Source organism: Musca domestica, unplaced genomic scaffold (assembly GCF_030504385.1).
Source record: "Musca domestica strain aabys unplaced genomic scaffold, Musca_domestica.polishedcontigs.V.1.1 46, whole genome shotgun sequence".
NCBI classification, from domain to species: Eukaryota; Metazoa; Arthropoda; class Insecta; order Diptera; family Muscidae; genus Musca; species Musca domestica.
This window is the reverse complement of record NW_026712336.1, coordinates 6,707,746-6,735,104: the sequence shown is the minus strand read 5'-3', so window position 1 is coordinate 6,735,104 and position 27,359 is coordinate 6,707,746. Positions and strand designations below refer to the sequence as shown.

Genomic DNA, 27,359 nt, shown 5'->3' with positions numbered 1-27,359 from the left:
TCACAGACTTAATAGGGAGAATAAATAAAAGGACTGTTTTCTGGCATTAGCCATAGTCTGGCCTTTTCGAAAAAAAAGAAACGACTTTAGAATGGTAGAATAATGCCATGGGACTGTAGCATGAACAAGTATAAGTTATAGTTCGGAATTGAAAAATATTAACATAAACTGGTTTTGTTCTTTCAGGTTAATGCAAAACATGTCTTGTGATATAATAAAACCTTTTGTATATTCTCACCTTAACATTTATAGCCAAAACGAATGAGTTACATCTAGTATCCGTTTACGTTTAATTGTGTAGCTTTTGCTATCTATCGTTCGTCCCCCGACTCAACTACACTGCCCTGTCAAAATCATATGTTTAATAAGAAATAAATAAAAAAATTCATCGTGAAGTTAGGCGTAATAAAGTGTTTTCTTTTGGAATTTGTGCTCAATTTATTTGAATTTGAAATTAAAGAGACCGTTTTTTTGTTTATAAATATTTTCCATAAAAATTCGAAAAATTATTAAAACCTATATCAACAATATGGCTGGTAGGTATCTGCAGACACCACATGGCTGTCGTAACTAACCTCGTGGAAAAAAGAATAACAAGTATTTGTTTACAAATTTTCACAGAAGATGAAAACGTTGATTTCATTGAAACTGGAACAGAAGACTGGTATACTTATGACCATTTGGGATATGAGACAACGGTAACAAATGTCAACGAGAGCAATGAGCTTCTGCATGCAGTCAACGTGGCAAACGAACAATATTCCCAATTGAATGGTTACCATGAAGTGAAATGTGAAGAGCCTGCAGCAGAAGAGGAAGAACAAGCTCATCATAATGTAATACTCAATTACGACGGACAGCCGGAAGATGTTGAAAATGATTTGTCCAAACATAATTTGGTTTTAAAAGAGATAATCACGGAGCAGGGTCTCATAAAGGAGAGCTATTTTTGCCAAGAATGCTGTACCCAATACAGCGACATCAATGACTTTCTACTACAACATCCGGGCATTGAATTGTTAAGTGAAAAACCGGAAGATGATGATGGTGACATTGAAGAGGATACTCAGGGAGAGTATGTTTCAGTGATAGATATAAAAAACGAAGGAGAAACTCAAGATAAATTATGGGATTTGGTTGAAAACGTTGTGGAGAAAGATGATGACAGCAATGTCAATGGTGGCGATGTTGATGAAGATCCAGTTATGTCCGATTTAATACAATTGAATAATAGTAACGGTCAACAAATGGAAAATGAAACTGTTACTAATGTCAATGAAGCTTTGGAAACGAAAGGTGAACATTATTTTTGCTATGAATGTCATCAGCTATTCAGTGATTTGAGATCGGCTGAAGAACATGATTGTGGAAAGAGGGTAGTTAATGAGACAACGGAAAATCCAGAGGCAGAGGAATTACATCAGCCGGAAGACGAGGATGAACTAGTTTGTAGTTATTGCCAAAAGGTGTGCTTGTCATATAATGATCTCATTGATCACATGACAAACTGTGAACAAAATGTAAGATTTGCTCTTTATTCCTTGCTAAAGTTCTGTGGTTTTTGCGGTAAATCGATTTTGTTAAAAATATTTGGCTCTTGGTTGATTTACGGAGCTCAACTAAGGCTGCAGTTCACATTGCCAAATTTAGCTGCAGGCCAAAAGAGAATTTCAAAGCAAAAGCTATCTAAATATGCACATTTACCTAACAAGTTTGTTCATGCAGCAGCATATTCTCATAACAATTCATTTTGCTCAATTATAAGGTCTGTTCCAAAATTGCAAGACTGTAATAATTTTTACTACGATAACTGATTTTCCCTTTATGAAAAAAATTAAGTTCCGGAACAGAGAAATAATAAATCCATGTTATGGAACACGAATTAAAAACTCAACCCTAATTTTTCAAGGTTGGCATAGGCAATTTGTTGTAAAAACCGCAAATTTCTTCTTTGTAAATAATTTATGTTTTATTTTTATTAAAATTGTCTTTTTTTTTGCAGATTTTGGTACCCATTACTACAGATGGTCAAGAGTTGTTTTCCTGTGATTTATGCCACAATAGGTATCCAAATTTACGGGCACTTTATAACCACCAACGATCACATAAAAATGTGAAGTACGGTGTTCCAGTGAAACCAGTTAAATGTGAAATCTGTAATACCATATTTCAAGCACCCAAAAATTTGAAGTAAGAGCGATATAATTTAGTTGTTTTAAGGCTTGTTTACATATCATGTTAGAGTCATATGAAAATGCCCTTATATTTAGCGTATTTGATGCATACTTTTAAGCGCTTCCAAAAATTGTTAAATTTTAAAGAAACACCTTATTATAAAAACTACGCGGTACCGTAGGCTTCATCAATAATATATTGATATTAAGCTTATATTACATATACTTTAATGTATCTATATAATGAAGCATTTAAATTTTAAAATAATAAGGATCGCCTAAAATCATGCTATACAATTATGTCAAAATCGCTTAACACAGAAAATTGTTTGAATGTAATTAAATTTCTAATTTTCCTGTTCTAGATTACATATGAAAATGCACGCCGAGCGTTCAGTAAAGTCGATACAAGAAGCCCTGCCAGCTGGTGCCCTCCCAGAATACAATGAGTTAAACCAATTTTTCTGTGAAATCTGCAATAAAAGGTAAGTAAATAACGCGAACATGCTATTAAAGAATAATATTATGATTTTCCAAAATTGTCATTCTAGTTTTGATCAACGTCTGCTGAACATACACAAGAACATGCATCAAAATGTTGAGGAATACAACTGTAGCAAATGTAACAAACAATTTAATAATATTAGAGACTATGAAATGCACACACAAATGCATTTTGAAACAAAAACCAAGAATACTTCGAACCACAATGTTACCACAGCGGCATCATCCGATGCTAATGGTAGTGATCCATCCCAAAATTCCAATAAAAAACATGCATGTCAGTATTGTGGAAAGGAATTTCAGCGTCCATATGAAAAAGTCAAACACGAACGGGTCCATACCGGAGAAAAGCCATACAATTGTGAAGTATGCGGTAAATCGTTTCGTGTCTCATATTCACTTACCCTACATTTGCGTACCCATACCGATATTAGACCCTATGTCTGCGCTATTTGCAATAAACGTTTCAAACAACAGTCGGTTTATGTACATCATCTGAAGACACATGAGGCCGAAAGGCAATACAAATGCGAAGAGTGTGGCAAAAGTTTTCGTACCTCCGTTCAATTGTGTGGCCATATAAATAGTCATAAAAAGCCCTTTAATTGTACAGAATGTAATCGACCGTTTGCCTCAATGTATGCCGTCAGGGTGCACATGAAAACCCATAATAAAAATAATAAGGCCAACAAGAATTTTAGCAATCGTTGTAATTTATGTGGGGCATCATATGCTAGAACATTTGCTTTACGTATTCATATGAAGGAGCAACATGGCATTGAAATGGATTCATCAACTGATCTAGAGACATCGCCAACAGCTTTAACTAAAAAATATTTAAATAAACCATCAGCAAGTGGGACCATTAACACAAATGAGAACATGGATTTCATTGACGAAGAGGAGGATGATAATAATGAATTGTCGAGTCATCAAGATGCCGATTTAGATGAAACAGAGGCAGCCACACAAACCATAATGCCCAAAGACGATGTATGTATGACGATTTCAGATGTTATTTTATTGTATAATATTTTAATCGTCATTCTGTTTTCAGATAATCGTTGATAATGCGGAACAAATCATAATGGAGTGGTTACAATAGTAGGCAAGATCGTTTTTATACTATTATCTATAAGTATGAAATTAATGTTTGATTATGATTATTGTAACGAAGTTTTTTTTAAGCGTTGTAATTAAGTATTTTTAAAACTCTGTAAATATAGAAAGTGGATTCAAATGAGAGTGTGAATGTTTTTAGCACAAATGGATCAAATAATACAAAAAGAAAATTAAAAATTATTGCCTGTATTTTTTATGTTTCCTCAGAGATGCGATTTGTTTTCCTGTTTCTTGCACGGTTTTAGTAAAACAATATACAAAACATTTCTATTCTGAATGAAAGAAAGGTGAACTATCAAGTAGTAGTAGAATTCTCTAACAAGTTAAAGACAGAATTAAAAACAATTGTCCAGAATTCGGAATTTAAATTGAGCATTCGGTCGGTAATTAGATTGCCAATTTCACTCGCAAGACAGGACAATACAATTTTGTTATGTTGGTGTACCGGCAATCGCAAAACAATAGCAGAATCAAAATCGCTCCTCTTTTCGTTTCTTAATTGCTGTCCTTGAAAATTATTGGCAGTGACAAAAATAATCTTCCCAATTTGTTTAATGCAAATCATTTTCAAGATTATTGCCTGATGTAAACGCGATGTAAGATGTGCCGATAGGAATAGCATCATGGAAGAAGAATATAGGTAGACGCATGGTAGAAGAATATAGGTAGACGCGTAGACACAGCTGCTGGGACTGTCAAACCAATTTTGGAATTGAAAATGTTGAATGAAAAATTATTTAAATTTGTAAAAATTGTTGAAAAACGTGAATTATAATAGCCTTCGAATGACGTAGTATAAGAAAACATATACAAATCTACTTATATTTGAAAAAACTTTTAAATTTTTTTACATATCAATGCTCCCAAGTTTTGATGCATCTACCTGTATTCTTCTGTCATGGAATAGCATGGATGAAGCATATTCTTCTACCATGGTATAAACGTTAGAGAATTTCCCTCCAAGTATGTACATGTCATGGTACATTAAGGAGGTAAAGCAGGTTGGTAACACTACCAAAATACCCTGAGGTTATATTCACTTTCTGTCAGAAATGCAAAAAATTGTTTTTATTTCTTTGAAATTTTCCTTATTTTCAAATTGGATAAAAAATTAAGAAAGACGATCAAAATTCCAGGATTTCCTTTCAAAAATATGATACAATCTCTTCAATAATTAATTAATTTCAAGGCAAAACTGGTTATAATTCCTAGTGTACGCTCTGTTATGAACGTTCCTTCTAGTCATTGATTTTGATATTTTTCTTTTTTTCTAAACTACAAATTTAGACCATGGTAGAATCAAGAAGCTAAAGTTATTTTCAAAATTATTCCTTTGACAACATTTCATTGTCAAAATTTATATTTATAAATCTATTGCATATACAAAAATCAGAGATGGAAACTCTTTTTTATTAAGAGAAATTTGACAATGTAAATTACAGAAAATACAAAGATGATTATTACTTAAAATTACTTTACCTTCTTAATTTTACTATGATTCAGACACAAAATAGACAGAAGTCGGGCAAACTCCAAAAAGAAAAAAAATTGTAAGCAACTGGTAGCTTTACCCTAATCTAATACGCGTTCATATGGCACGATCATGGTAAAATTAAGAAGGTTCAAATAAACATTCCCATTTCTGCATTTTCTGTAATTTACCATGTCAAATTTCACTAAATATAAAACAGGTCCCCATCTTTGATTGGTGTGTGCCATGGTACAATAAGGAGGTAGAATAGCTTCGTAAAACTACAGGAATACCGCCCTGAGGCTATGCCCGCTTCCTGTCAGAATTATTCAAAATTATCAATTAATCAAATTTTTCTATTATGCTTTTTTAAATGTCATTATTTATTTTGTCATAGATATTTTTCTGATTTTACTCTCATTCCTTAGGTATAGGACATATTTCATCGTAGTTCTGTGAGTGATTTAAAAGAAACTGAAAACAAAAATCGTTGTTCTCTTTGTAAATTTTGTATGGAGAACTAAATAGTGTTTAGTAATTAATGGACGAACAACGATTAGGGAGGGAATTACGTACCGTGTGAACTCAGTATTATTGTTTCGTTTGGGACGTTTTTTATTTTGATGATGCAGTGCGCGCACTTTGCTCTGAACCAAAACGCGCTCCTATGAATTAAATGGACGAACATACGTACCAAAAGAAAGGATATTAAGGATATTGAATTTCAATTGGCGCCAAAATTGTAGTGATTAAAAATACGTGAAAAGAGCGAAAATCTACTAAGCCGTAAGCGTTACGATTATAAGATATTTTAAGAACAACTGGGAAAATGTAAGAATATGTTTTTGTTTTCCATCAAAACAGAAACCAGTAAAGCAAGATCGGACGGGGACGCTGTATGATACCCTACAACACTATGCATCTTCAGTAGAGCTACCCGTAACAAATAAACGCTTTTATTGGAATTTATGAGAAGTAGATCATACCATGGTACAATAATTCAAAATTATATTCAACAAGTTGTTTTCATTTATTTGATATTTTTTGTTCCTTTCTAAAATGAGTCAAATAGTGCGAAATATGAATAAAATGAATCATACAAACTATGAAACAAATAACATTGCTGTATAGTGTATAATATGACTTCGATAAGGATGATATTAAAAAATATTTCTTGGGGCCGGACCGAGTTTAACCAAATGGTAAAATTCGGTTGAATATGAAAAGATCTATTCAATTTGGGCTGATATTACATATATGATGAGCTATATCCTAATCTGATCTGTAGTGGAATTCTCTAACTCATATTTGGAGTTACCGACAAAAATCGGTAACTTTCAAACGCAAAATTTTGATATAAAAAAGAAAATAATGTTTGCATCATTGGTATCTATCGGTAGACCTTAACGACTACTTTAATTTTGTCGTTAACTTACCGATAAATTTCGTTAACTACCGAAATTATAAGCATTTGAATTTGACCGATTTTGTTTGGTAACTCAGAAAATGAGTTACAGAATTCCACCACTGATCTCAATAAAAATTTGGCAGAGGTAATTTTGAGATTGAAAAGTTATCTGGTACCAAAGACCATCGTTGTGGAGTACATATTACGCATGTGAGGGACTTAAAACGCAAAATTGGATGGAACAAATATATTGGAGCCTTACCTATATCTGAACCGATTTTCACCAAATGTAAATTATTAGGATGAATTCAGTCGGAATTGCCAAAATTCAGTCCATTTGGGCTAATATTAGCCACCAGAATTTATGTACTTACTTCTAGACTGAATTCGGTCGGATGTGCCAAAATGCGCACAATCAGCCCGAAAGCGGTTAAAGATATATATGGGAGCTATATCTGAATTTGAACCGATTTTCACCAATTTCAATAGGGCCAAACAAATATTGTTTAGAAAATTTCATCTCAATCGGATAATAAATGAGTCCTGCATTTTGCTCAGAAAGATACATGGACAGACGGACTGTCCGACATGCATAAATCGACTCAGAAAGTGATTCTATGGGTCTATCTCGCTTCCTTCTCCTGCCCTTGCCACCATGTGGTGTAGGGTATAAAGAATATATGACGGGCATACATCTCCTAGGAATAATGTCAATGCCAGTGCATTTCAAAGCTTTTTATTTAATAATGACAGATCTATCGTAATTTCGACAAAGAATCTTTTGCTAATCATGAATATATATACTTTATGGAGTCTCCGGAGAGGTGTTGCTGAAATGACAAATTTAATAGACCCTTGTAATAATGGAGGGGTATAAAAGACATATTCAATTTCAGATTCAATTTCGAGTTTTTGCATCAATGTCGATTAAAAAAATAATTCGAATTGAATGCAGGAATAATAAACAATAATATATTCAAATATATTATATCCTTTAAGGTGCGTCTTCCGTTTCCCTTCATACATTACAGAGATATAACGAAATTACACGCCATCTAAGAATATCATCCTTGTTATTAAAAAATGTAAAAAAGTTGTAGTTTCTTTTCAAAATAATTTTTATTCATATAATAATAATTTACAATATTTTTCATGTGCCAAAAAAGGTTTTCCGTTTTTTTGCTTTATGCAAGATACAAATTTTCTTATAAGAATATGTGGTTGTTTTTTACAAATAAAATACATATATTAAACCTTAAATTAAAAGAAATGGGGGAGAAAATATATACGTATAGAATTAAATTATAATTTACAATTTCAATAAAAAAAACACTCAAAATATAAAAAAACAATAATAATAATAAAAAAACACACATTTTATGTAAAATTAATATAATATGCTAACTAAAAAAATGAAGAACAATATACAAATGTGTTGTTGTTGCTATTGTTTGAGTTATTTTTTTGTTTTAAGAAATGATTTTGTTCTCTTCACTAGCATCCGTATAAAAAATGAAAGGAATGGGTGGAGAAGGTCATCTTATTTTATATATTTTTTATAGGTTAGGTATACCTCCCAACCTTAAACTAATATTACACATATACATATGTATTTACTTAACAACAATTGAACAAGTTCAATTCAAATTAGTGAATTGAATTTACTAATTTAGATTAGAATAATATATATGTAAATGGGAGTTATTTAAAATTAATGGCAATTACTTTATACAAACAAACAAAAAATGTTTTTTTTTCTCATTCTATCTTTACAAATAAGCAAATAATGATACATACATGTGGATTATGGGGGGCGTAGAATGTAGGGCGTATGTGTGGGTGTGATGTGATTTTAAATTGTAAAATACAGTGGCTGGTGAGTTTGAATCATCATCATCTTCTTCGGTCTTCAGCCACCATGTGGTGTATGAATATTTGCGTTGAGATTTTCTTGTTTTTTATGAAATTCCAATGAAACGAGAGATTATTTTAACTAAAATTCCTTACTAAGAAACTTTTAATTCTAATTCCTCTAAGTTAACAGCAGAGCAGGTATATTCAGGACGAGCATTGGACGGGTTGTGGAGATAAGGAGCGTTATGTTGGCTGGGCAACATCAAAATGAGTACAGTTTCCAATTAACCACTAAACGAGGAAGAAACATAAAAGAAAACAAGAAATTTAAAAATATTAATTAAATAAATTTAAAAAATATTAAATAAATAAATGAGGGCAAAAAGGCAAAGTTATTATATTCTGAATTGCTTGAAAGCTATTGTTGCAAATTGCTGTGGAATCCATCACATTTTGTAGCTCTTGGCCCAACATGCTTTTTGTGTCAGAAAAGCCGCCGCCTTTTTTATAGCAATTCCGTAAATCCAGTAATTATTTGTTTTGTGGCCACAATTTTGTTTAGCTTTAGTTGTATGTGTGTGTGCATGTGATGCATAAAAATCCTTTAACATTCCATATGTATCCAATTCCAATATCGCTTCGCATTTATTTAATAAAAAATTTGCATAAGTTTTAAAGCCAGCCTCCAAAATGTACCAATATTTTGAATATTTTTTTAGTATTTCCTTTAGCATGAAATCCATAAATAATCCTTATTTTGAAGTTAGTTTTAGTTTAGTATTTGGTCGATTATTTTTGGTTTTTTGTTTTAGGTTTGCTATGGATATAGTTTTAATGAAACATGCCATATATAGTTTGAATGTGTGTGTTTGTGTGCAGTGAGGAAGATATTTTTTTGTTTGGCAGGATGTCCAATTTTGGTTTCTTGATTTCCGTTTCCTTTAGCCTTTGGGTGTGAGAGAAATGGGATGATGTATATAGATGTGAAGAAGTATAGGAGGAAGAAAGTAATGCACCATGGGTTTTTTGAGTTTTGTAGATAGAAAAGAAGAGGGAGTGAGTGGAAATAGGAGCAAATGTTTTGTTTTTTTTTAAAGAGAAGATGATAATTTGCGCTTAATTTTGGTATAATGAATATTTATCTTGTTGTTTTAATTTTCATGTGTGCAATATGATAATGTTTGTTGTGATGACTTCAATGTAAAATGTGTTTTATGATGATTTGATATAGTTTGAAAGAAATGTTGACTGTTTTCTAACAAAATTGATTTTAAAATTTTTTGAATCACTTAGGTGAAATTAAAAACTATTTTGAATTGCTAGGACAAGACAATTTCTAATGGGTCTTAAAAAAAAGGTAAATTAATTTTCAAGATATGTTCCTTGCACACCCTACGGAAACTGTTCCCAAAAACTTGAAAGATGTGTAAATGTCGTAGTTGAGGTAAATTAATATTGAACAAATCTTCCCATAGATACCAGATTGACAAAACTACTCTTGGAAACTCCTCTTAAGAAAAAAATTGTCGGAAATAATTCAGAAGTTCCCAAAGGGTTCAGGCATATTTCCATCCCTACTGGATGGAGTATTATTTGACATTTCCAAGTAAGCTAAATGTCTGGAGAGGATTGCATAACTTGGAAAATGACTGTAGAAATACCGACATAGAAGGATCTGAACCGTTCTAACCCTATAAAAAATCTGACTAAAGGAATTTTTAAATAAATCGAATAAATTTCGATAAATCGTTTATTCATATCAGGCTTCTGGTTAAGAGAAATATTTAGATTCGGCAAAGAATCGCCGACTTGTTTCTCAAGTTTTGACAGGCATAAGTATTGGAAATTGTGACTCTTTGTGGGAGTGATACCAGAACTGGTTGGCAGATATATATCATCTTCATAACAGATCTTGCGTTAGCAAAAATATTTTAATGTGTAAATTTTTCAAAACTTTCTGGGATGTATTATTTAATGTACATGTATGTATTATTTAATGTACACTCAGCGACGCATTTACATATAAAAAATAACTATTTCGATGGGGACTTGGGCTCTCACCCTGCGTGTGTCCCTTTGGTGAGCATAGAAAACGTTTGATTTTGTTCGTTTCCATTTGAATTGAATTTATATTCTAATACTTGACTTGTAAGGCATTTATTCTATTACGCCTAAAAGCATGCTTTGATTTTTAGATTTACTTCTAATTCTAACGTTAATTGCTTCTGTTCTCTATTGTGATTGATTTCTTTTGTATGAAAAGAGTAATCAATAGTAGACTGCGATTGGAGTTTATTAATTTAATGAATTAATTAATTTAATAAAACATTTTCAAATTCTTTCATTTCATAAAACATTTTCAATTCAGTTGAGTGATTTAAACGTTTTGTTTTTAATACTCATTCTATTGAGAGTTTTAAACTTTTGCTGAAACATGTAAGGGAAGGCTACCATTAAAGGGGATATTATTTCAAAACTACACAAGCAACTACAATATTTTACATGCATTTTTGAGACTCTAATTCACAAAATTTCTTTATTTCAAATACTTATTTTTATCCTTTTATATTTTCAACTACATTACATTTGTGGCTTTTGACCAATGATGATAGGTTTTTTTTCGTTTGGAAAGCTATATTTTTTTAACTACAGGGTTTGGAAAATGAAAAACTGAAATGAATGAATGATTTATTCTACTGAAAATTTGGGGAAATGTAGCTAAGAGGGCAACTAACGATTTAAATGTAGTTTAGCTTGCATTGCTTTCGATTGTTTTAATGGGAAATATTTATGTTGTATATCAAAAAAAATATATATTTCTATTTTGTTGCTTACCGCTTACAAAACGGATTTTGAATTTCAATTTTGGTTATCGAGTAATTGATTGATTGATTGCTTGACAATACAAAATGCAGCAAATTTGCATTTGTCATTTACATAAACATAAATGATGTGTAGATGAGTGTACGATATTTTATTTCTCAAAATTTAAAACGCCTTTCATTTGATTTGTGTTCTTAGACGGCGTATTAGTTTTTGTGTTTTAATTTTAGGCCTTCGCGTTGTTGCCTGTATTGTTGATGTGGATTGAGTTGTGGTGGTGGTGGCTGTGGCTGTGGTACTTGAGTATTGTGGGTGTTGTTGTTTTTTATTAGAGCCTGTTGATGATGATGATGTTGCTGCCGATTTTTGATGCATTAATTTGCTATAGGTTTTTTGTTGTTGTTGTTGTTGATATAATGTTTGTGTCTGATGCTGCGGATGATGATGATGCTGTGGCTGCTGTTGATTTTGTACTATGGAGGCCAAACGATTGGTGTTATCCCCAATATAATTTGTAACATAACCCACCGCTGGGGATGATGTTTGCCTTTCGGTTTCGGCAATGATTTTCAATGCTTGATGTTGTTGTTGTTGTGGTGAAATGAATTTAAAACTACTGCCATTCGCACTAGTACTACCACGACCAGTTGTGGTTGTCTTACTTTGTTTAGCATATGGAGATTTGTTATGACTACTAATACTACTACTACCACTGCTGGATGATGGCGTACGTTTGAAAAAATCTCCTCCTCCTAGTTGGGCTGTGGGATGTATGGTCCTCTCTGTTTTATCTAGGGTCTTGGATTGCCCATCACTTGTGGTCCTTGTCAGTGTGGCTTCTGTGACTTCGTCAACTTCTACATCACCATCATCCTCGTCATTTAAGGCCTGTAATTTTTTAATATAGGTTTCGAATAGCGTGGGATTGGATACCACCGAACGTATACCATAATGGGGTGCGGCTGCCTGGGGCGTATCGGTGGCGGCTGATGTTGGAGCCTTGTAAGAAGTGCTTGGGGTAGGGTGGTGGGGTGATGCTTGCAATGGTTGTTGTTGTTGCATGGTGGTGGTGCTAATGGGTATATTTAACTTACGTTTTTGTTTTTCAATTGTTTCATTACTTTCATCATTATCATCCCCACTGTCGTTGTCATCATCATCGTCGTCGTCATCATCGTCCTCATCATCATCATCTCCGCCTCCGCCGCCGTTCTCATTGTTTGCGCTGCCCTGTTTGCTGGCCGCATTGTTAACGCTGTTGTTACTATAAGGTTTAGAAGGCAAAATTGTATGGCTATTGTAATTGGTTTTATTGATAGAAGTCAATGTTGTTGTTGTTGTAGTTTTGGGTTTTGTTGTAGAACGAATACTACTACTAGTACTACGTCTGTTACTAAAATCATTATTGTTGTTGCTGTTGTTGGTTTGTAAAAGCTTGACATAGTATTGAAATTGTTTGCGTAAAGTTTTGATAAAATTTGAGGTAGGTTCTGGTGTTGGTCGTGTTGTTGTTGTTGTTGTGATTCTATTGGACAGGTGTGGTGGTGGTGGTGTACGTATATTACGTGGTGTTGAGGTGATGTCAGTGTAATGTTGTTGTTGTAATGTATTGCGTGTTGTTGTTACATTACGCCTACTATCACTAAATCCTTTGAGGCTCATACCACTCCGAATCAATGATTTAAAATCATCATAATCTGGTTGTTGTTGTAGTGGGGTGTGTTTTTGTAATACTGTCTTGGGTTTTTTGGTGGTAGTGGTGGTGGTCGTTGTTGATGTAAATGTTTGTAAATTTTGCCATAATTGTGATAAATATTGATATGTATTCAAATTGAATACAGGCGTGGTTGAAGTCCTTTCCCTGTGATCTCTTTCATTATCTTTTCTCTTTACCATGGTCTCTTCATAACGATTATCATGTGGATGGGGCTTATCAATATAATTATGATGTTCATCCACATGTTTGTTCAGAGGTTCTTCAATATTCTCATCATCTGTCAGATATTCTTCATCATCGTCATTTTCTCCAAAACCCCTTGGAGAAGCTGAAGAAGAATTATCTTGTTCCCTACTCTCATAAGCATCGCTTGTGTTTTCTTCACTCTGATCCTCTTCCTGCTCATCATTTTCCTCCTCTATATTCTTTGGTTCTATTTCCTGTAAACCTTCATCACTACTGCCACTACTATTATCATGAGCTTGATTTTCATTTTTCTCATCTTCCTCCTCCTCATCTTCTTCCTCTTCATCGGCATCCTCATCTTCTGGTTCTTCTTCGTCGTCGTCCTCATCGTCTTCTTCATCCTCTTCGGTTTCAGAGTTATTACTTTGAGAGGAGTTGTCTTTGGTCTCATTATCATCACCAATGGCCTCATTAGATCTTGATATTTTGTGGTGGTGAAATTTAGTGATATTTTGTGGTGTGGTGTGGAGTGTAGTTTTGTTGTTGTTGTTGTTTTTATTTTGGTGTTGGAAAATAATTTTTGTGTAGACATTGTTGGATTTTTGGTTCAAAAAGTTTGTAGACAGGATAGACAGAGAAAGTGTAGATTTTTTTGTTGTTGAAAGATTTTTTGTTTTTGGTTCGGTTAATAAGAAAAGAAGAATAAGAATTTTGTCAATAAAAACAATTAATAAATATTAATTTTTCGATTTCATTTTTGTTTTGCATTCTAATAAACAATATTTTGCAGCTGTTATCCTTAAGAAGTGCTAAGTTTTGCTAACGCCAATTATTATTTTCAAACTCTCTACAAACTACCTGTGTGTTATTTGCATAAGAAGAAAAGTTGGAGAGAAAAGTAAAAGCAAATTGCCAAAACTTACTTGTATCCTCGATTATATTGGCCACCATAGTTTGTGATGAGATTTGAGGCCACCGGCAAGGCTGTACAGCGGCCATCCAAACAATGCTAAATAATACAATTTTTTGTGATAAAAAATTTGAATATTCATTTTGGATTTATTTCCACAACATACCATATTATTACCACACGTTGAACCTTCCGCGGCCGGTCTATAGGCTACACAGTAACCCGTTTGAGCATCGAAACAGAATAGCTGAGCACAGACACGTTCATCCTTAAAGCAGGCATATGTGCCACGATCTCTTCGGCATTGGGCATCCAGCGAGAGCAAGGTACCCGGCAGTGAACGACCCAAGGCGTTATCCTCATGTGGTACATTGTACAGGCAGGTGGCAGTTGCACCACTGAAATAAAGAAAAAGATAGCATTTTTTAAATTTGAAAAAAAAAAAAATAGGATTTTATTTTCGACGAAGTTTTAAATATGAAAATATTAAATTTCGACGAAATTTTCAATTTAAAAAAGTTCGACGAAATTTTCTATAGAAAATTATTGAATTTAGACGAAAATTATTTGAATAGACAATTATGGAAAATTATTGAATAGACAATTATGAAATTTCGAGGAAATTTTCTATAGAAAATTATACAAATTTCGACGAAATTTTCTATATGGAAAATTATACAAATTTCGACGAAATTTTCTATATGGAAAATTATACAAATTTCGACGAAATTTTCTATATGGAAAATTATACAAATTTCGACGAAATTTTCTATATGAAAAATTATACAAATTTCGACGAAATTTTCTATAGAAAATTATATAATTTCGATTTTCTACAGGAAATTAAGAAATTTCGAGGAAAATTTTCTATAGAAAATTATACGAATTTCGACGAAATTTTCTATATAGAAAATTATACAAATTTCGACGAAATTTTCTATATAGAAAATTATACAAATTTCGACGAAATTTTTTAAATAAAATTATAGAATTTCAACGAAATTTTCTATAGAAAATTATTGAATATCGACGAATAGGAAATTTTACATAAAAATATAGGGAATTTTGTCGAAAATTTTCTATATAAAAATATTACAAAATTTTGTCGAACATAATATTTCGACGAAATGTTTTTAGTAATTGATTACTTACTTCAGGAAATGTTGAAAACTTTGCACGGAACATGCTGACCAGCGGAAGCCTCTTTCGGTATGTCTCAAATCGGACATTATGAAACCATCTTCCCAGCGACAACGTTGAGCGCCTGGTCCTCCCAAATAGCTGGGTGGTGGTGAACCATCATGAACAGCACCAAGTCTGCAAAAAACAACAACATATGTGATTATAACCCACAACAACATACAATGAACTCCAGTTAAAGCATGGTGGCAGTTTTTTTGTGTCGGATTGCATTTGGCGGATATGCATAAATTCCATTACTACATTTTTTTAATTTTCCATTCAGCCAAGAAACAAGTTTGACTTGAAGACAAAAAAAACACTACTAGTGACAATTTTTGTAACGGAAATTTCATTGCTCAATTAAATTGCAATGTCTGTGATATTTTGAGTTTGTTTTTTTTTGCCCGGCTAGCTGGCTGACTGGCTGGCAATATCTTTATTATCACATCCACCAACTACAGTAATTGTAATAACCGCTTTTTTTTCGTTACATTGTAAATGACAAAAGAAACGATACCAATTTGCTAATAACCGGAATGCGTGTAAAGCTTGAGAAAAAATCAATTGGGTGTGTATGGTGCGCATGAATGCCCAGCTCAATTGATAACTGCATTATTTTTATTTTGTTTGGCTTTATTTCTTTGTTTTTTACTTACAAATGGCCCACTTCATGAGCGGCAACAATGATGCCACTGAAACCGCCGGTATCTTCAATGATAGCAACACTGTTGACTTTTTCCAAACGTCTATTGACCACACAGGCACCACCAACATAAGCGAAACCTTGATTTTGAAAAGAAAATTATTATGAAATTATTATGGATTCGAAAAAATGTAGTTGTTTAGACAAGTTAAATATTTATTATACCACACAGTTGAACCTCGATTACGCCGAACTAGATAATTATAAGAAAGGCAATGACTTCAATGTATTCTCTAAGTAGGTGTCCTTTTTTCCTAATCGAGGTTCAACGAGTGTTTAAGGTTTTCATAGAAGCGGTGTTACTTTTTTCCATTTATCAGCATTGTATTGTTCTGTTAGTCACCAATTTCCAATCCATCACCAGAAGTTATAGTGAAATTTGTTATTAACAGCTAAGTTAGTATAGAAGTTTTCCGAACATCCCTTAGCCAACTTTTGCATAGATATAAGCAATATTCAAGCTTTAAAATAGGTTAAGTTTTAATATAATATCAAATCGATGCAAAATAGATGCATACTTTTAGGCTACTGTTTAAATCTACAGTCAAAAATCAGCTGACTAATGTCGATTTTTTAAGTTTTTATTAAAAACGTTAAAAAAAAAACAAAATATTTAAAAGGTCTAAGGTGCCTTTAATTGAATAATAGGTAGTAACAATAATAAAGATTATCAATATCTATTCAAAAAGTTATTATAAGAATCCAAAGTCCTTGATTTTTTCCTTCGAACGAAAAATTTAACTGTGAAAGTCAAGGAGAATTTAATGAGGTTACACAGAAGGCGAATTTAGACCGTAGTCTTCTCTTGCTGTCAAAGTATTTGGGAGAAGAATCTATCAAATGAGGCGAAAAAACACATAAGCAACAGGGTGGCCCAGAAAGACCGACGGTCAACAAGAAACCATCTGCTTGCAAATTTTCGACAAGGAACAAGACACAAATCGCCGCATTCGACATCGAGTCCTGTTTCGTATAGAGAAACATTTCGATCGGTGTAAATTTTTGGGATCGGAATTTATTTTGTCTACTACTTTTTTTATACCCTCCACCTTGGAAATGAGGGTATATTAACTTTGTCATTCCGTTTGTAACATCCCTAAATATTCGATTTAACGATGTCCGTCTGTCTGCCTGTCGAAATCACGATACCGCCCACATTATTTGACGTAGAGCGTCAAAATTTAGCAAAACGATTTGTATTGTGTCTAGGACGGCTGGTATTGAAAATGAGATGTATCGGTCCACATTTTGGTATATCCCCCATATAACGGTACCTCCCAATATTCGGTATTTTTATAATTTTGTCACATTTTTTCACTGATTTGTCTAAAAATTTATATTTGTTGGTCATCATGGGTTCTAGCTCCGGTGGGGAAACATTGTATGTATAGGTCCACATTTTGGTATAGCTTACATATAACGGTATCTCCCGATATTCGGAATTTTTATGATTTTTGTCACATTTTTTCACGGATTTGTCTGAAAATTGGTATTTGTTGGTCATAATGGGTTATAGCTCCGGTGACGAAACATTGCATATATAGGTCCACGTTTTGATATAGCTCCCATATATCGGTACCTCCCGATATTCGATATTTTGATGATTTTTGTCACATTTTTTACGGATTTGACTGAAAATTGGTATTTATAGGTCGTAATGGGTTATAGCTCCGTTGGCGAAACATTGTATGTGTAGGTCCAGGTTTTTTTATAGCCCATATAGCGGTACCTCCCGATATTCGGTATTTTGATGATTTTTGCCACATTTTCCCAAAAAAAAATTTAAAAATTGGTATTTGTGGGTCAAATGTTTCATTTACCGTAAGGTGAAGGGTATTAAAAGTTCGGCCTGGCCGAACTTAATTTTTTTTATTTCTTTGTTCACATTGTTGTAAACATATGGTAATAAGAAATTGGAAGCGGAATAGTGTTTCAAAATAAGTTTTTGTGATCAGAATATATTATTTCAGAGACATTTGAAGCTGCTACTGAGCATTCCTTTCTTTGATCCGTTTCCCTAAATGCAAGTAATATTATATTTTCCTTAATGTATTTTGCCAAAATAGAAAAATACTAACATATTCTCCAATACTAACACTTCACCAGGCGAAGGTCATTTCACCATAGTCGATGTCGACGCCTATCTACAAATCTTTAATTCTTGAGATTTATAAAAATAATCCATTGTGGTAGCTTATACTCCGAAAGCTCTCCAAAAAAATATTTAAAAACTCCCTAAAGCAAGAATTGTGTTGTTCCGAATGAACTAGTTCCAAAGCAATAATTTGTGAAATGATCAATTGGAACTAGATCCCTTAGGTCATGTAGTTCCCTTAGTTCATTGATCAAACTAAAACGAATAATCGAATAAAAGGAACAATTTGAATAAACGGATCAATCGTAGAAAAACATTTTATAGCATGTTTCCATTGGAAACCGAACAACGTTGTTCGCTCTCAGAATTAGTTACACGAATTAACCCGTTCATACGGCACGATTCGTAATTCATAGTAAAATAATTCCTTTTTTCAAAATTTTGTTTTTTGATTTTAATGGGAATTTATACTAAAATACATTAAATTCTCACTAATATGGATAGAAGAAATGATTATTTTTCTCCCAAAGATTTATTATAACATTAATTTTATAATTTTCATTCACGTCTCCAACTTTTTGTGTAAATGTTGACATTTTGAACATATTTTTGTATTTTTCTATTTTTAAATTCTGCTGGAGAGACACTTGTCAAACATTTTTTCTGCCGATACAAACATTTTGAAAATATTGCCTCTTTTGTTTCCTATTTTCTGTGGTAATTTCAACTCGTGGACAAAATGCGTGCCTCGGATGAGAGAGAAAACAAAATTTACTTTCGTTTGAATGTACATACGCTATTCTACATTGTAGTTTTCATTCATAAATTTCAGTCTTCGCAAAATTTTTCAAAATTTCATCAAATTTTTCTATTTTCAATTTTTAAATGTCATAATTAATTTTTTCGATAAATGCTCTCATTTGTTAGGGATGGGACATATTTTTTCGTTGTTCTGAGAGTGATTTGATTTGAACAATGTACAAATTTGAGTGTTCGCTCAGGAAATTTTGTGTGAAGAATTAAGTAGTTTTTTCATAGTTAAGGGTCAAACAACGAATAGAGAGCGAATCAAGTGCAGTGGAAACGCCACATTACAGAATTCGACAAACCTTTCGTACAATACCAGAAGAAATATTGAATTCACAAGAAAATTGAATCGAGATGCTAAATCAATGTCAAGTAGTCTTGGGACATTTTTTTAACAACGTTGTTTTATTTTTACACCGAAGTCACAATTTAATTTTTGTTTCACCTTTTACGGCTACAAATCGGCAGAAATGGAGACCATTTGAAGAAAACGCTGAGAATTTTGTTAAGCGTCTTTTTTTTTTTTGGAAATTATTAATTTGTGTTAAAAGTTTGAACAATTCGAAAGGAAGATAAGAATCAATGTTAAATTCATTAAGATAGCTCGAAGAAAGATTAAGAAAAAAGATGGACAAATAATAATGTTATTGCAAAAACATTATTTAGCTGAGAATCACACATAATTAGACACAAGGGAAAAGTTTAAGGAACTTTTAAGTTAATCATATTCAGTTCTCAAAGATTCTTTTACATTTCGAGGAAAACTTAAATTCAAATAGGAATAAGAACGAAGAAGAAAATTCGAAAAATATGAGAAAAAAGGCTTAAAAACACATATAAAAGAAGATAAATTTCCGAAATGGTTTAACTTCCAAAAAATATTGAGAGATGTATATTTACAAAAGTCTATGCTTGACTTTGTTTCAGAATAAAAATATTGATATCTTTGACATTTATATTACAAGTGAGTGAGAAAATTATAAGAGAATATAACAGTTTCGAGTAGAAGAAGTAGAAGAGATCACTTTTTACAACAGAACGTGCTGAATTATTTTATTCATTATTGTATTTCACATTTTTTGTTTCTTTGCAGTTTGCCGTTTTTTTACACTGTATATATTACCTGCTGTACCACGATTACAGTCACGAGCTCCAACTTCACGTCTGCACATATCAAGTCTAATTTGATTGTTTTAAAATAACAAATAAGGTAAGTGTTTTTATGTGTCTTATACAAAAAATAAAATGTTTTATAAAAAGTAAAATGAAATAAAAAGAAAAAAATCTCAATGAAGAAGGTAAGCGGAACGAGGAGCAAAGATCAACGAGAGAAATAAAAAAGAGAAAAAGAACGAGACAAAAGTAAGTAGCAAATGTTTCCTGGATATGTGTAGTTTTGATATTTTAAAGTATATAGTTAGTAGTTAAAAGTAGATGTAAAATAAATACCTTTGCAAAATGGAAATATTATGGTAATTTCTACACAAATCTGGGTATATACAATCAAGCAAGTGTTTTTTCGATATCGATTTTTCTATACCCAGATTTGTTAAAGTCTATTTTGCTATTTTATTCTAAACCCCTAATATTACAAAGCATTTCTATTCTAAATACTTAACAAAGTTAGATTATTTTATGAAAATATGAAAGGGATTCTAAATGGATTTTGAATAGAAATATTATACGAAATATAAATTAATCTCTTAACCAAAATCAAATTCAACATCTTCAGTTGGAGATTAAGCTTAAGCCCAACATATTTTTTGCTTAACTCTATTTATCTGAGCTCCCAACTGAAGATGTTGAAAATTTCCCAAAAAAAACTATTTTTAAAACTAGAATTTGTTAAAATGTGCCAAACAACTTCTACAATTTTAACTAAATTAGAAAAAAAAACGAGTAGTTAATAATTTTTGAAATATCTTTACCGGCTGTGCCTTTGGTACAACGACCTCCTTTACGTCTGCGACACATATCATACCTATGATTGTTTTAGATTCATTGAAGAGGGGAAAAAGAAAGATATGGAAAATTCAATTTTGACAAGACAAACAGGGTAGACTCATTCAAACACACAAAAAAAACAAAAAGAAGAAAAGGATATTAAGAAAATTGAGATCAAAGGATTATATATTTTTGAGGCTCCTCCTAGAAAAATGTAAGGGATAGTAAAACTATTGCATTGTTACAAAACTTACTTGGTTATGGCCACGGCAATATCATAGACCGGTAAACGTCTTTCACGGAACAAATATTTACCCATATCCGTAAGGGCTGCCGCCGAATCAATTGCATCACGTCCAACACGATTTCTTTCCAAATATGGTGTGGCATCACGACCCTTAAAAAAAAGAAAATGAAAAACAGAATTAAAATAAGATGGAAATTATGTTTAACATTTGTTTGAAAAATATTTTTCATTCAACCTTTAAGGCGAAATCAAAATTTTATCCTCTATTTTGTTTGACCTTTCAGTCGAAATCATCTTTGAATTAGTAGCAAGCGCAAATATACCTGGGCTATTCTTATTTCTATTTGTATTTAGGTTCACGTTAAATGGCACAAGTCATCTTCATAATACAGAAGATACTGCAGTGCATAAGTGAACCAAATCACCTGGTGTTAGCTTCACCGATGTACCATCTTCATTTTAAATGTAAACCAAAAACGTGATCCATAAAATACAAAACAATTGGCATTTAAATCTGCAAAGTAGCGAACTCTTTTCTAAAACTATGTTGTGATTTGAAACTATTTTAGAGGTAGCATAACCAGTAGTTCTGTACGTGTATTTTCAAATAAGACATGAGTATATTTAAAGGTATAAATAGCCTGACAAGGGCGACTTCTTGACTTTATTGGTCCACTTACTACCGACATGGACTGAAAAAATCCGAAATTCTTATCATAAAAAAATCCATGGACTGAAAAAATCCACATTTCTTATCATAAATTATTCTTTTGTTTAATTTCGGGGTTTATTAAATACCTCATAAATTGACTTCCTCAACTAAACTAAAAAATCGCCTCTGCATTTCTTAAAGATTACTAGGTTAATTTTAGTTTTTTATGGAGGGTATATTAAGTTCGTCATTCCATCCGTAATTCATCGAAATAATAATTATAGACCTAACAAAGTATATACAGGGTGAGATAAAAAAACTGCAACAAAGTCTAACGCCATAATTTTTACATTTTTTTTTTCAATTTTATTGAATGAAAGCAAAAAATGTCGGAAAAAGCATCAAATTTTAGAATAAGTTTAAATTTGTTCGAAATAGTCACCTTTGGCACGAATAATGGCCTTCAAATGGCCAATGAAACCGTCACACACTGCCCGAATGTTGCTCTGCGGTATTTTGGCCCATCTCCGGCGAAGGGCTTGCTTGACGTGATCGACACTTTGGAGTTTTTTCATCTCAGCCTGAAAAGGAGCCTAGGGCCAAAATCGAACTAAGGCAACCTAAAACTCCTTTGTTCTTCTAGCCGATGACTTAAGCCAGCCAGCCAAATAAGCGCTTTATGTATTCCCACCCTAAAAGTCTCAGGTGGTTCATGACATAATCAGAAAGGTTGTATAACATTGAAGCAAGTAGGAAAATGCAACTCTGTACTATAGTCCTATTGTGACAAATTGACTTTTGAAATATGCAACAACTGTTTTTTTTGAAAAGTCACAAGACATAAATAGAATTTCGGGGTGATTCCAAAATTTCAAACTCGTAAAATGTGGCATTATTTAACTCATTGGTAGTTAGATTTTAGTTATTCTTGCTTATAGACCAAAACTAAGTGCAATGAGTCAGGCATACCAGCGTGTATTTATTCAATAATACATAATCTAAAAAACTTATCCCTAATTTATGGTTACATAGAAGCCGCAAAGCAGGCGTTACCACTTGTTGCACCACCTTTCATAAGACATTTACATTATTTTCTGATTTGTCAATCTGGTCTTGCATTCTGCAAGACATAAAAATTGCATACGATATATATACACATTTGTGTGTCTGTGTGTGGTCTTGTAATTAATATGTATTTAAAGAAAATGGAATGGTAATAAAAAAAAACAACTAAAATGTAATAACATTGATATTAAAAACCGTTAATAAATAATGTTAATGTCTGTGGTAATAAAACATCTGCATGAAAGAAACGATAGCGCGCTGGTCATGGTACACGTGAGTTGGAGCAGAAATGTCTGTGGTAATAAAACATCTGCATGAAAGAAACGATAGCGCGCTGGTCATGGTACACGTGAGTTGGAGCAGAAATGTCAGAATAGAAAAAAATTAAATTAAAAACATACAAGTTATTTAAATTGTTTTCTTTTTGTTTTTGTATTTTTAGATGTCCAAGCCTTCGGTTGTAAAAATTGTACAAGAATTTATGTTAAAAGCCAATCGCCCATATGCCATTAATGATGTGGTGGACGGATGTGGCAAGGATTTGGGAAAGTCGGCCATACAAAAGTGAGTAGTGAAATTAAGTTTTGTTTTAACAAATATTTGACGCCTCTTTTTTTTCGTTTAAAGGTCATTAGATTCCCTGGTGGACAAAGACATTTTAATAATGAAAATGTATGGGAAGAATAAAATATATTTCCCCAAGCAGAATACCAATACAGCAGAGGTAGTTAAGAGATTTTTGCCATTTAATTTATATATTTAACAACATTTTTATACCCTCAGCCATAGGGCTAGAGAGGCTATATATGATTTGATACGGCCAAAACGTGCCTCATCGAAATAACGGTTTTAGACCCTAGGTCTCTTGGGACCAAATCCGTTTCAGGCCATTGGGGTTTATCTGGCGATGTCCGTCCCTCCGTCTGTCTGTTGGTGTGCACGAAACTCCCACAGGGAATATCCGATTTGACGCAAACTTGGTACATCGTAATATTATTTACAAACTTAGATCGAGTTCGAAGATTGACAATATCGGTCCACTTCTACTCCCCCCAAAATGTTAACATTTTCAAAGAAAATAATTTTTTGCACAGAAAGAGAAAGGATAATCCTAATTTGCTCCAACTTTGCCAATCCTAATATTTGCATCATTACTAGGTCAGGTGTGAAAATGGACAATATCGGTCCACTTCATCAAGTACCTCCCCCACAAAGGGTCAACATTTTGAATAATTATAAGTCTTATAAAATGTGATGTAAGAGGTCGATTGTCTTCCAATCACAGACATCACAATATTTTTATTAACTCAAGGTCTGGTGCAAAAATGGACAATATCGGCCCACTCCATCAAGTACCTCCCCCATAAAGGGCGAAAATTTAGAATATTCATGAAGCTCATAAAAAACGAAACTAACATCCCTTCCATTCAGACTAGGTACACCTCAATACACCTCAATATTTCCATAAACACAAGATCTGTTATAAAGTTGGTAGAGATCTGACCATTCCTTATGGTACCTCTCACACAGAGGGTCAACGTTTTGAATAACCAAAACAATTATAAAAAATACGAAATAACCATCCGGTTCTCTTCATATTTCACTCATCGCATTGTTTCTACTTACACAAGATCTGCTGTGAAGATGGGATATATCGGTTCACTCCTTCTGGTACCTCCTTCACAAAGGGTCACCATTTTGAATATACAAGAAGCTCATAATATGCGAAATTAACATCCGATTCCATTCAGACTTGGTACGTCTCAACACAAGATCTGTTATAAAGATGGTAGAGATCGGACCATTTCTTCAGGTACTACCTTCACATAGGGTTCAAGATTTTAAAATACAAAACGCTCAAAGAAAGCGAAATAAGCATCCAACTCTCATCAAATTTCACACATTTAAAGAATAAATGGACAATATTTCTTCGGAACTCCACTACTACTCCACAGAGGGTTAACTAATTTAAACAATCCAACATTGTCTGAGGGTATACATCTGTCGGCATAACCGACTGACACTTGTTTGGTTTAATTTCAGTTAAAAAAGGATGTCTTCTTGGCAAAACAAAAGCTGGCTCAAGTTCGCCAGGTATTGAAGTCCAAAGAAAATCAGTTGAGTGAAATGCAAACAAAACTCAGATCTTTAAGTAAAATCAAAACTGTGGCTCAGCTGGAAGAGGAAAAAGAGAATCTCATGGATGATATTCGAAATATCAATGAACGCTTGAGGCACTATGAGGCCCAGGAAAAGGAAGCCAAGGTATGACACTAACATTACAAATTATAAGGAAATCATTAACATTTATTTTCATTTTGAATTTTTAGCTCTCTGCCCAGGATGTGAAGAAAATTGAAGCAAAATATGCAAACGTATCTACAGCCTATCGCAAACGCAAGCGTATCTGTACTGATATGTTGGATGCCATTTTGGAGGGCTATCCGAAAACTAAAAAGGCGTTGATAGCCGATATTGGCCTGGAAACAGATGATGATGTTGGTTTCAAAATTGAACTGAAGCGTTGAGAATTTAATCATAGATGTGGCTACACGGAAAATATAAGACATGAGGATAAAAGGAAATAAGGTTTCAGGCGCAAAATGTCTCAAATTTTCCATTTAATTTTCAGTCAATTAAAGTCACGAAAAAAAATCGTTTCCCCAAAATAGTTGAATTCAATTGATTCCAATAACGTTTTCGAAATATTCTTTTTGTTCTCTTTAGAATACGAATTCCCCATAGCTACATCCTTGACATACTTTCGAAAATTCCCTTTTCAAAAATGTGTCATTTCTTGAATATTTGAATATATGTTAACGTTATTTCTTTATTTGTGTTTGAATTGAATTTCTTAATGTTTTTTGTTCAATTTTTCTGTACTCTACTTTGATTTATGTTCTTGTTAATACTTTTCTGTGTCTTTCTGGTAAAAAGTGTAGGTGTTATGATATGTAAAAAAAGACACCTAATAAATTTGATTTTGGAAAGTATGTAAAACAAATATTGTTTTGGAATTTGTAATGGATAGTTGTCATGTCAAGTTGACCAGTGTTCTGTTGCCAGGGAAGTAGAGATCAAAATAAAGGAAGTGAAGGGCTACGATTTTTAAATGCAAATAATAAAAATGCCAGAAATGGACTGGACACGATGTTAATACGTATTAGGAAAGGGGAAATGTCATTCCGCTACTGGAAATAGGAAAAATACCAGTTAAGAGTCTTTGACATTCTGTAGATGTTAGGAATTGTGAAAATAGACGCCTAATAAATTTTGATTTTGGAAAATATTTATATAAAATAAATATGGTTTTGGAATCTAAATTGGATGGTTGTAAAGTCAATGCTTTGTTGTTAGGGAAGTTGATAAAAGAAGGAGGTGAATTGAGCCGATATCTGACTGCATGTTTCAATATTTTATATGGGTACTGGAAAATTTGGTTCCGCTACTGGAAATGGGTAACTATTTATATTTCGAAGCCTGGAAAATAAGCCGGGTAGTCCCGCTACCAAGGCCAGTCAAGGGTGCCGTACCAGATATTTTCCAGCACCGCCACAGTTTACGCTAAGAGATGTTGCAAATTTCATCCGAAACGCTAAATCATCTAAACCTTTGGACGTAGATGGAATGCCAATGGTAATTTTGAATTAACTGGATATGTCGGGAATTGAGTGCCTAAAAAAAGTTCTCAATCTTCGCTCCCGAAGCCTGGGAAATGGACCAGGAAATTTTGCTTTTGTCGCTATTAACAGTTTATTATATCAGGAATTCAGTGGCCTTAACAAAAACGGTGTCGTTCTCTAAGAGTTGGGATCTGATATTTGGTGTGCATTATTAATCGTTTAGTCGAAAGTCGAGCTTCGTATCCCTACCCGTAACATCCATATATAAATACAAAATATTCACGTTGAGAGAAGGAAAACGTTATATTCTGTAGAGTTTGCGGATACACAAGTTTATCAATATAAAAGAGTATAACGTATAGATTGCAATCATTTAAAAGTGAACAGTCCTGTGATATAGATTTAAGTATTTGTCGCAATATTTTATTTATATATTATTTAATGAAAAGTCGACCTACATATCCCTACACGTCATCTAGAAAAACAGAATATGCGCGTATACAAGAGAGAATACACAAGTCCATCAACACAAAATAGGATAAAGATAACACCAGACTCAAATATTCAGTTGTTCTTTTTCGAAGAAGCCAGCCGATGACTTAAGCCAGTCAAAAAAGCGGTTAATGTATATTCACCTAAACTTTATTCAATTTGTCAAATTCTGTTTGTTGTCAAAGACGAATCTTTGAAAGTATTGCAAAAAAATCCAAGAATTTTCCCGTTATTTTTGGGGTGATTAGCAGGCTGACCGTTCACTCATTTCTGCCTTCACTGAATGTATGACGGTATTTTGTGATTGTAATTGTAACAAATGCAAATATTTGTTAGAGTTGTTTTATTTTTTGCTGGCCGCTGTCTAAATTATTGGATAT

General features: G+C 32.9%; 3 protein-coding genes across 10 annotated transcripts in view; 2 read left to right on the top strand and 1 right to left on the bottom strand.

Moving 5' to 3' along the window:
• Positions 1-342: 342 nt before the first annotated feature.
• On the top strand, positions 343-3,980 carry LOC101895977 (zinc finger protein 271). The gene is made up of 6 exons (XM_005190490.4): positions 343-536; positions 622-1,520; positions 2,003-2,190; positions 2,540-2,659; positions 2,726-3,671; positions 3,736-3,980. Exons 1-6 carry the CDS (start codon positions 530-532, stop codon positions 3,781-3,783), a joined length of 2,208 nt encoding a protein of 735 aa, XP_005190547.1. The 5' UTR covers positions 343-529; the 3' UTR covers positions 3,784-3,980.
• A 1,919-nt stretch (positions 3,981-5,899) lies between these two features.
• Positions 5,900-25,868, top strand: LOC105262338 (homologous-pairing protein 2 homolog). Of its 7 annotated transcripts, XM_020039264.2 has the most exons (7): positions 5,908-6,057; positions 6,136-6,261; positions 20,050-20,166; positions 23,307-23,428; positions 23,492-23,588; positions 24,908-25,129; positions 25,195-25,868. In XM_020039264.2, the coding sequence occupies exons 4-7, from the start codon at positions 23,307-23,309 to the stop codon at positions 25,390-25,392; spliced, it is 639 nt and encodes a 212-aa protein (XP_019894823.1). In that variant the 5' UTR covers positions 5,908-6,057; positions 6,136-6,261; positions 20,050-20,166; the 3' UTR covers positions 25,393-25,868. The 7 variants fall into 7 exon arrangements, with proteins under 7 accessions (XP_019894821.1, XP_019894823.1, XP_019894824.1 ...); XM_020039262.2 differs by lacking the exon at positions 6,136-6,261 and having other exon boundaries at positions 5,900-6,057; XM_020039265.2 differs by lacking the exons at positions 5,908-6,057; positions 6,136-6,261 and adding an exon at positions 6,084-6,102.
• The window catches only part of LOC101896425 (A disintegrin and metalloproteinase with thrombospondin motifs like), a 232,801-nt gene continuing 213,221 nt past the window's right edge, over positions 7,780-27,359 (bottom strand). Inside the window, exons 8-15 of one of the 2 annotated variants that reach the window (XM_059127546.1) lie at positions 21,155-21,297; positions 20,080-20,135; positions 16,008-16,134; positions 15,322-15,486; positions 14,336-14,567; positions 14,183-14,268; positions 12,451-12,620; positions 7,780-8,824 (exon numbers count right to left, since the gene is read on the bottom strand). In XM_059127546.1, coding sequence (XP_058983529.1) covers positions 8,796-8,824; positions 12,451-12,620; positions 14,183-14,268; positions 14,336-14,567; positions 15,322-15,486; positions 16,008-16,134; positions 20,080-20,135; positions 21,155-21,297 — 1,008 coding nt within the window. In that variant the 3' untranslated portion in view covers positions 7,780-8,795. The remainder of the gene's footprint in view (positions 8,825-12,450; positions 12,621-14,182; positions 14,269-14,335; positions 14,568-15,321; positions 15,487-16,007; positions 16,135-20,079; positions 20,136-21,154; positions 21,298-27,359) is intronic. The other variant, XM_059127547.1, reaches the window with a different exon arrangement.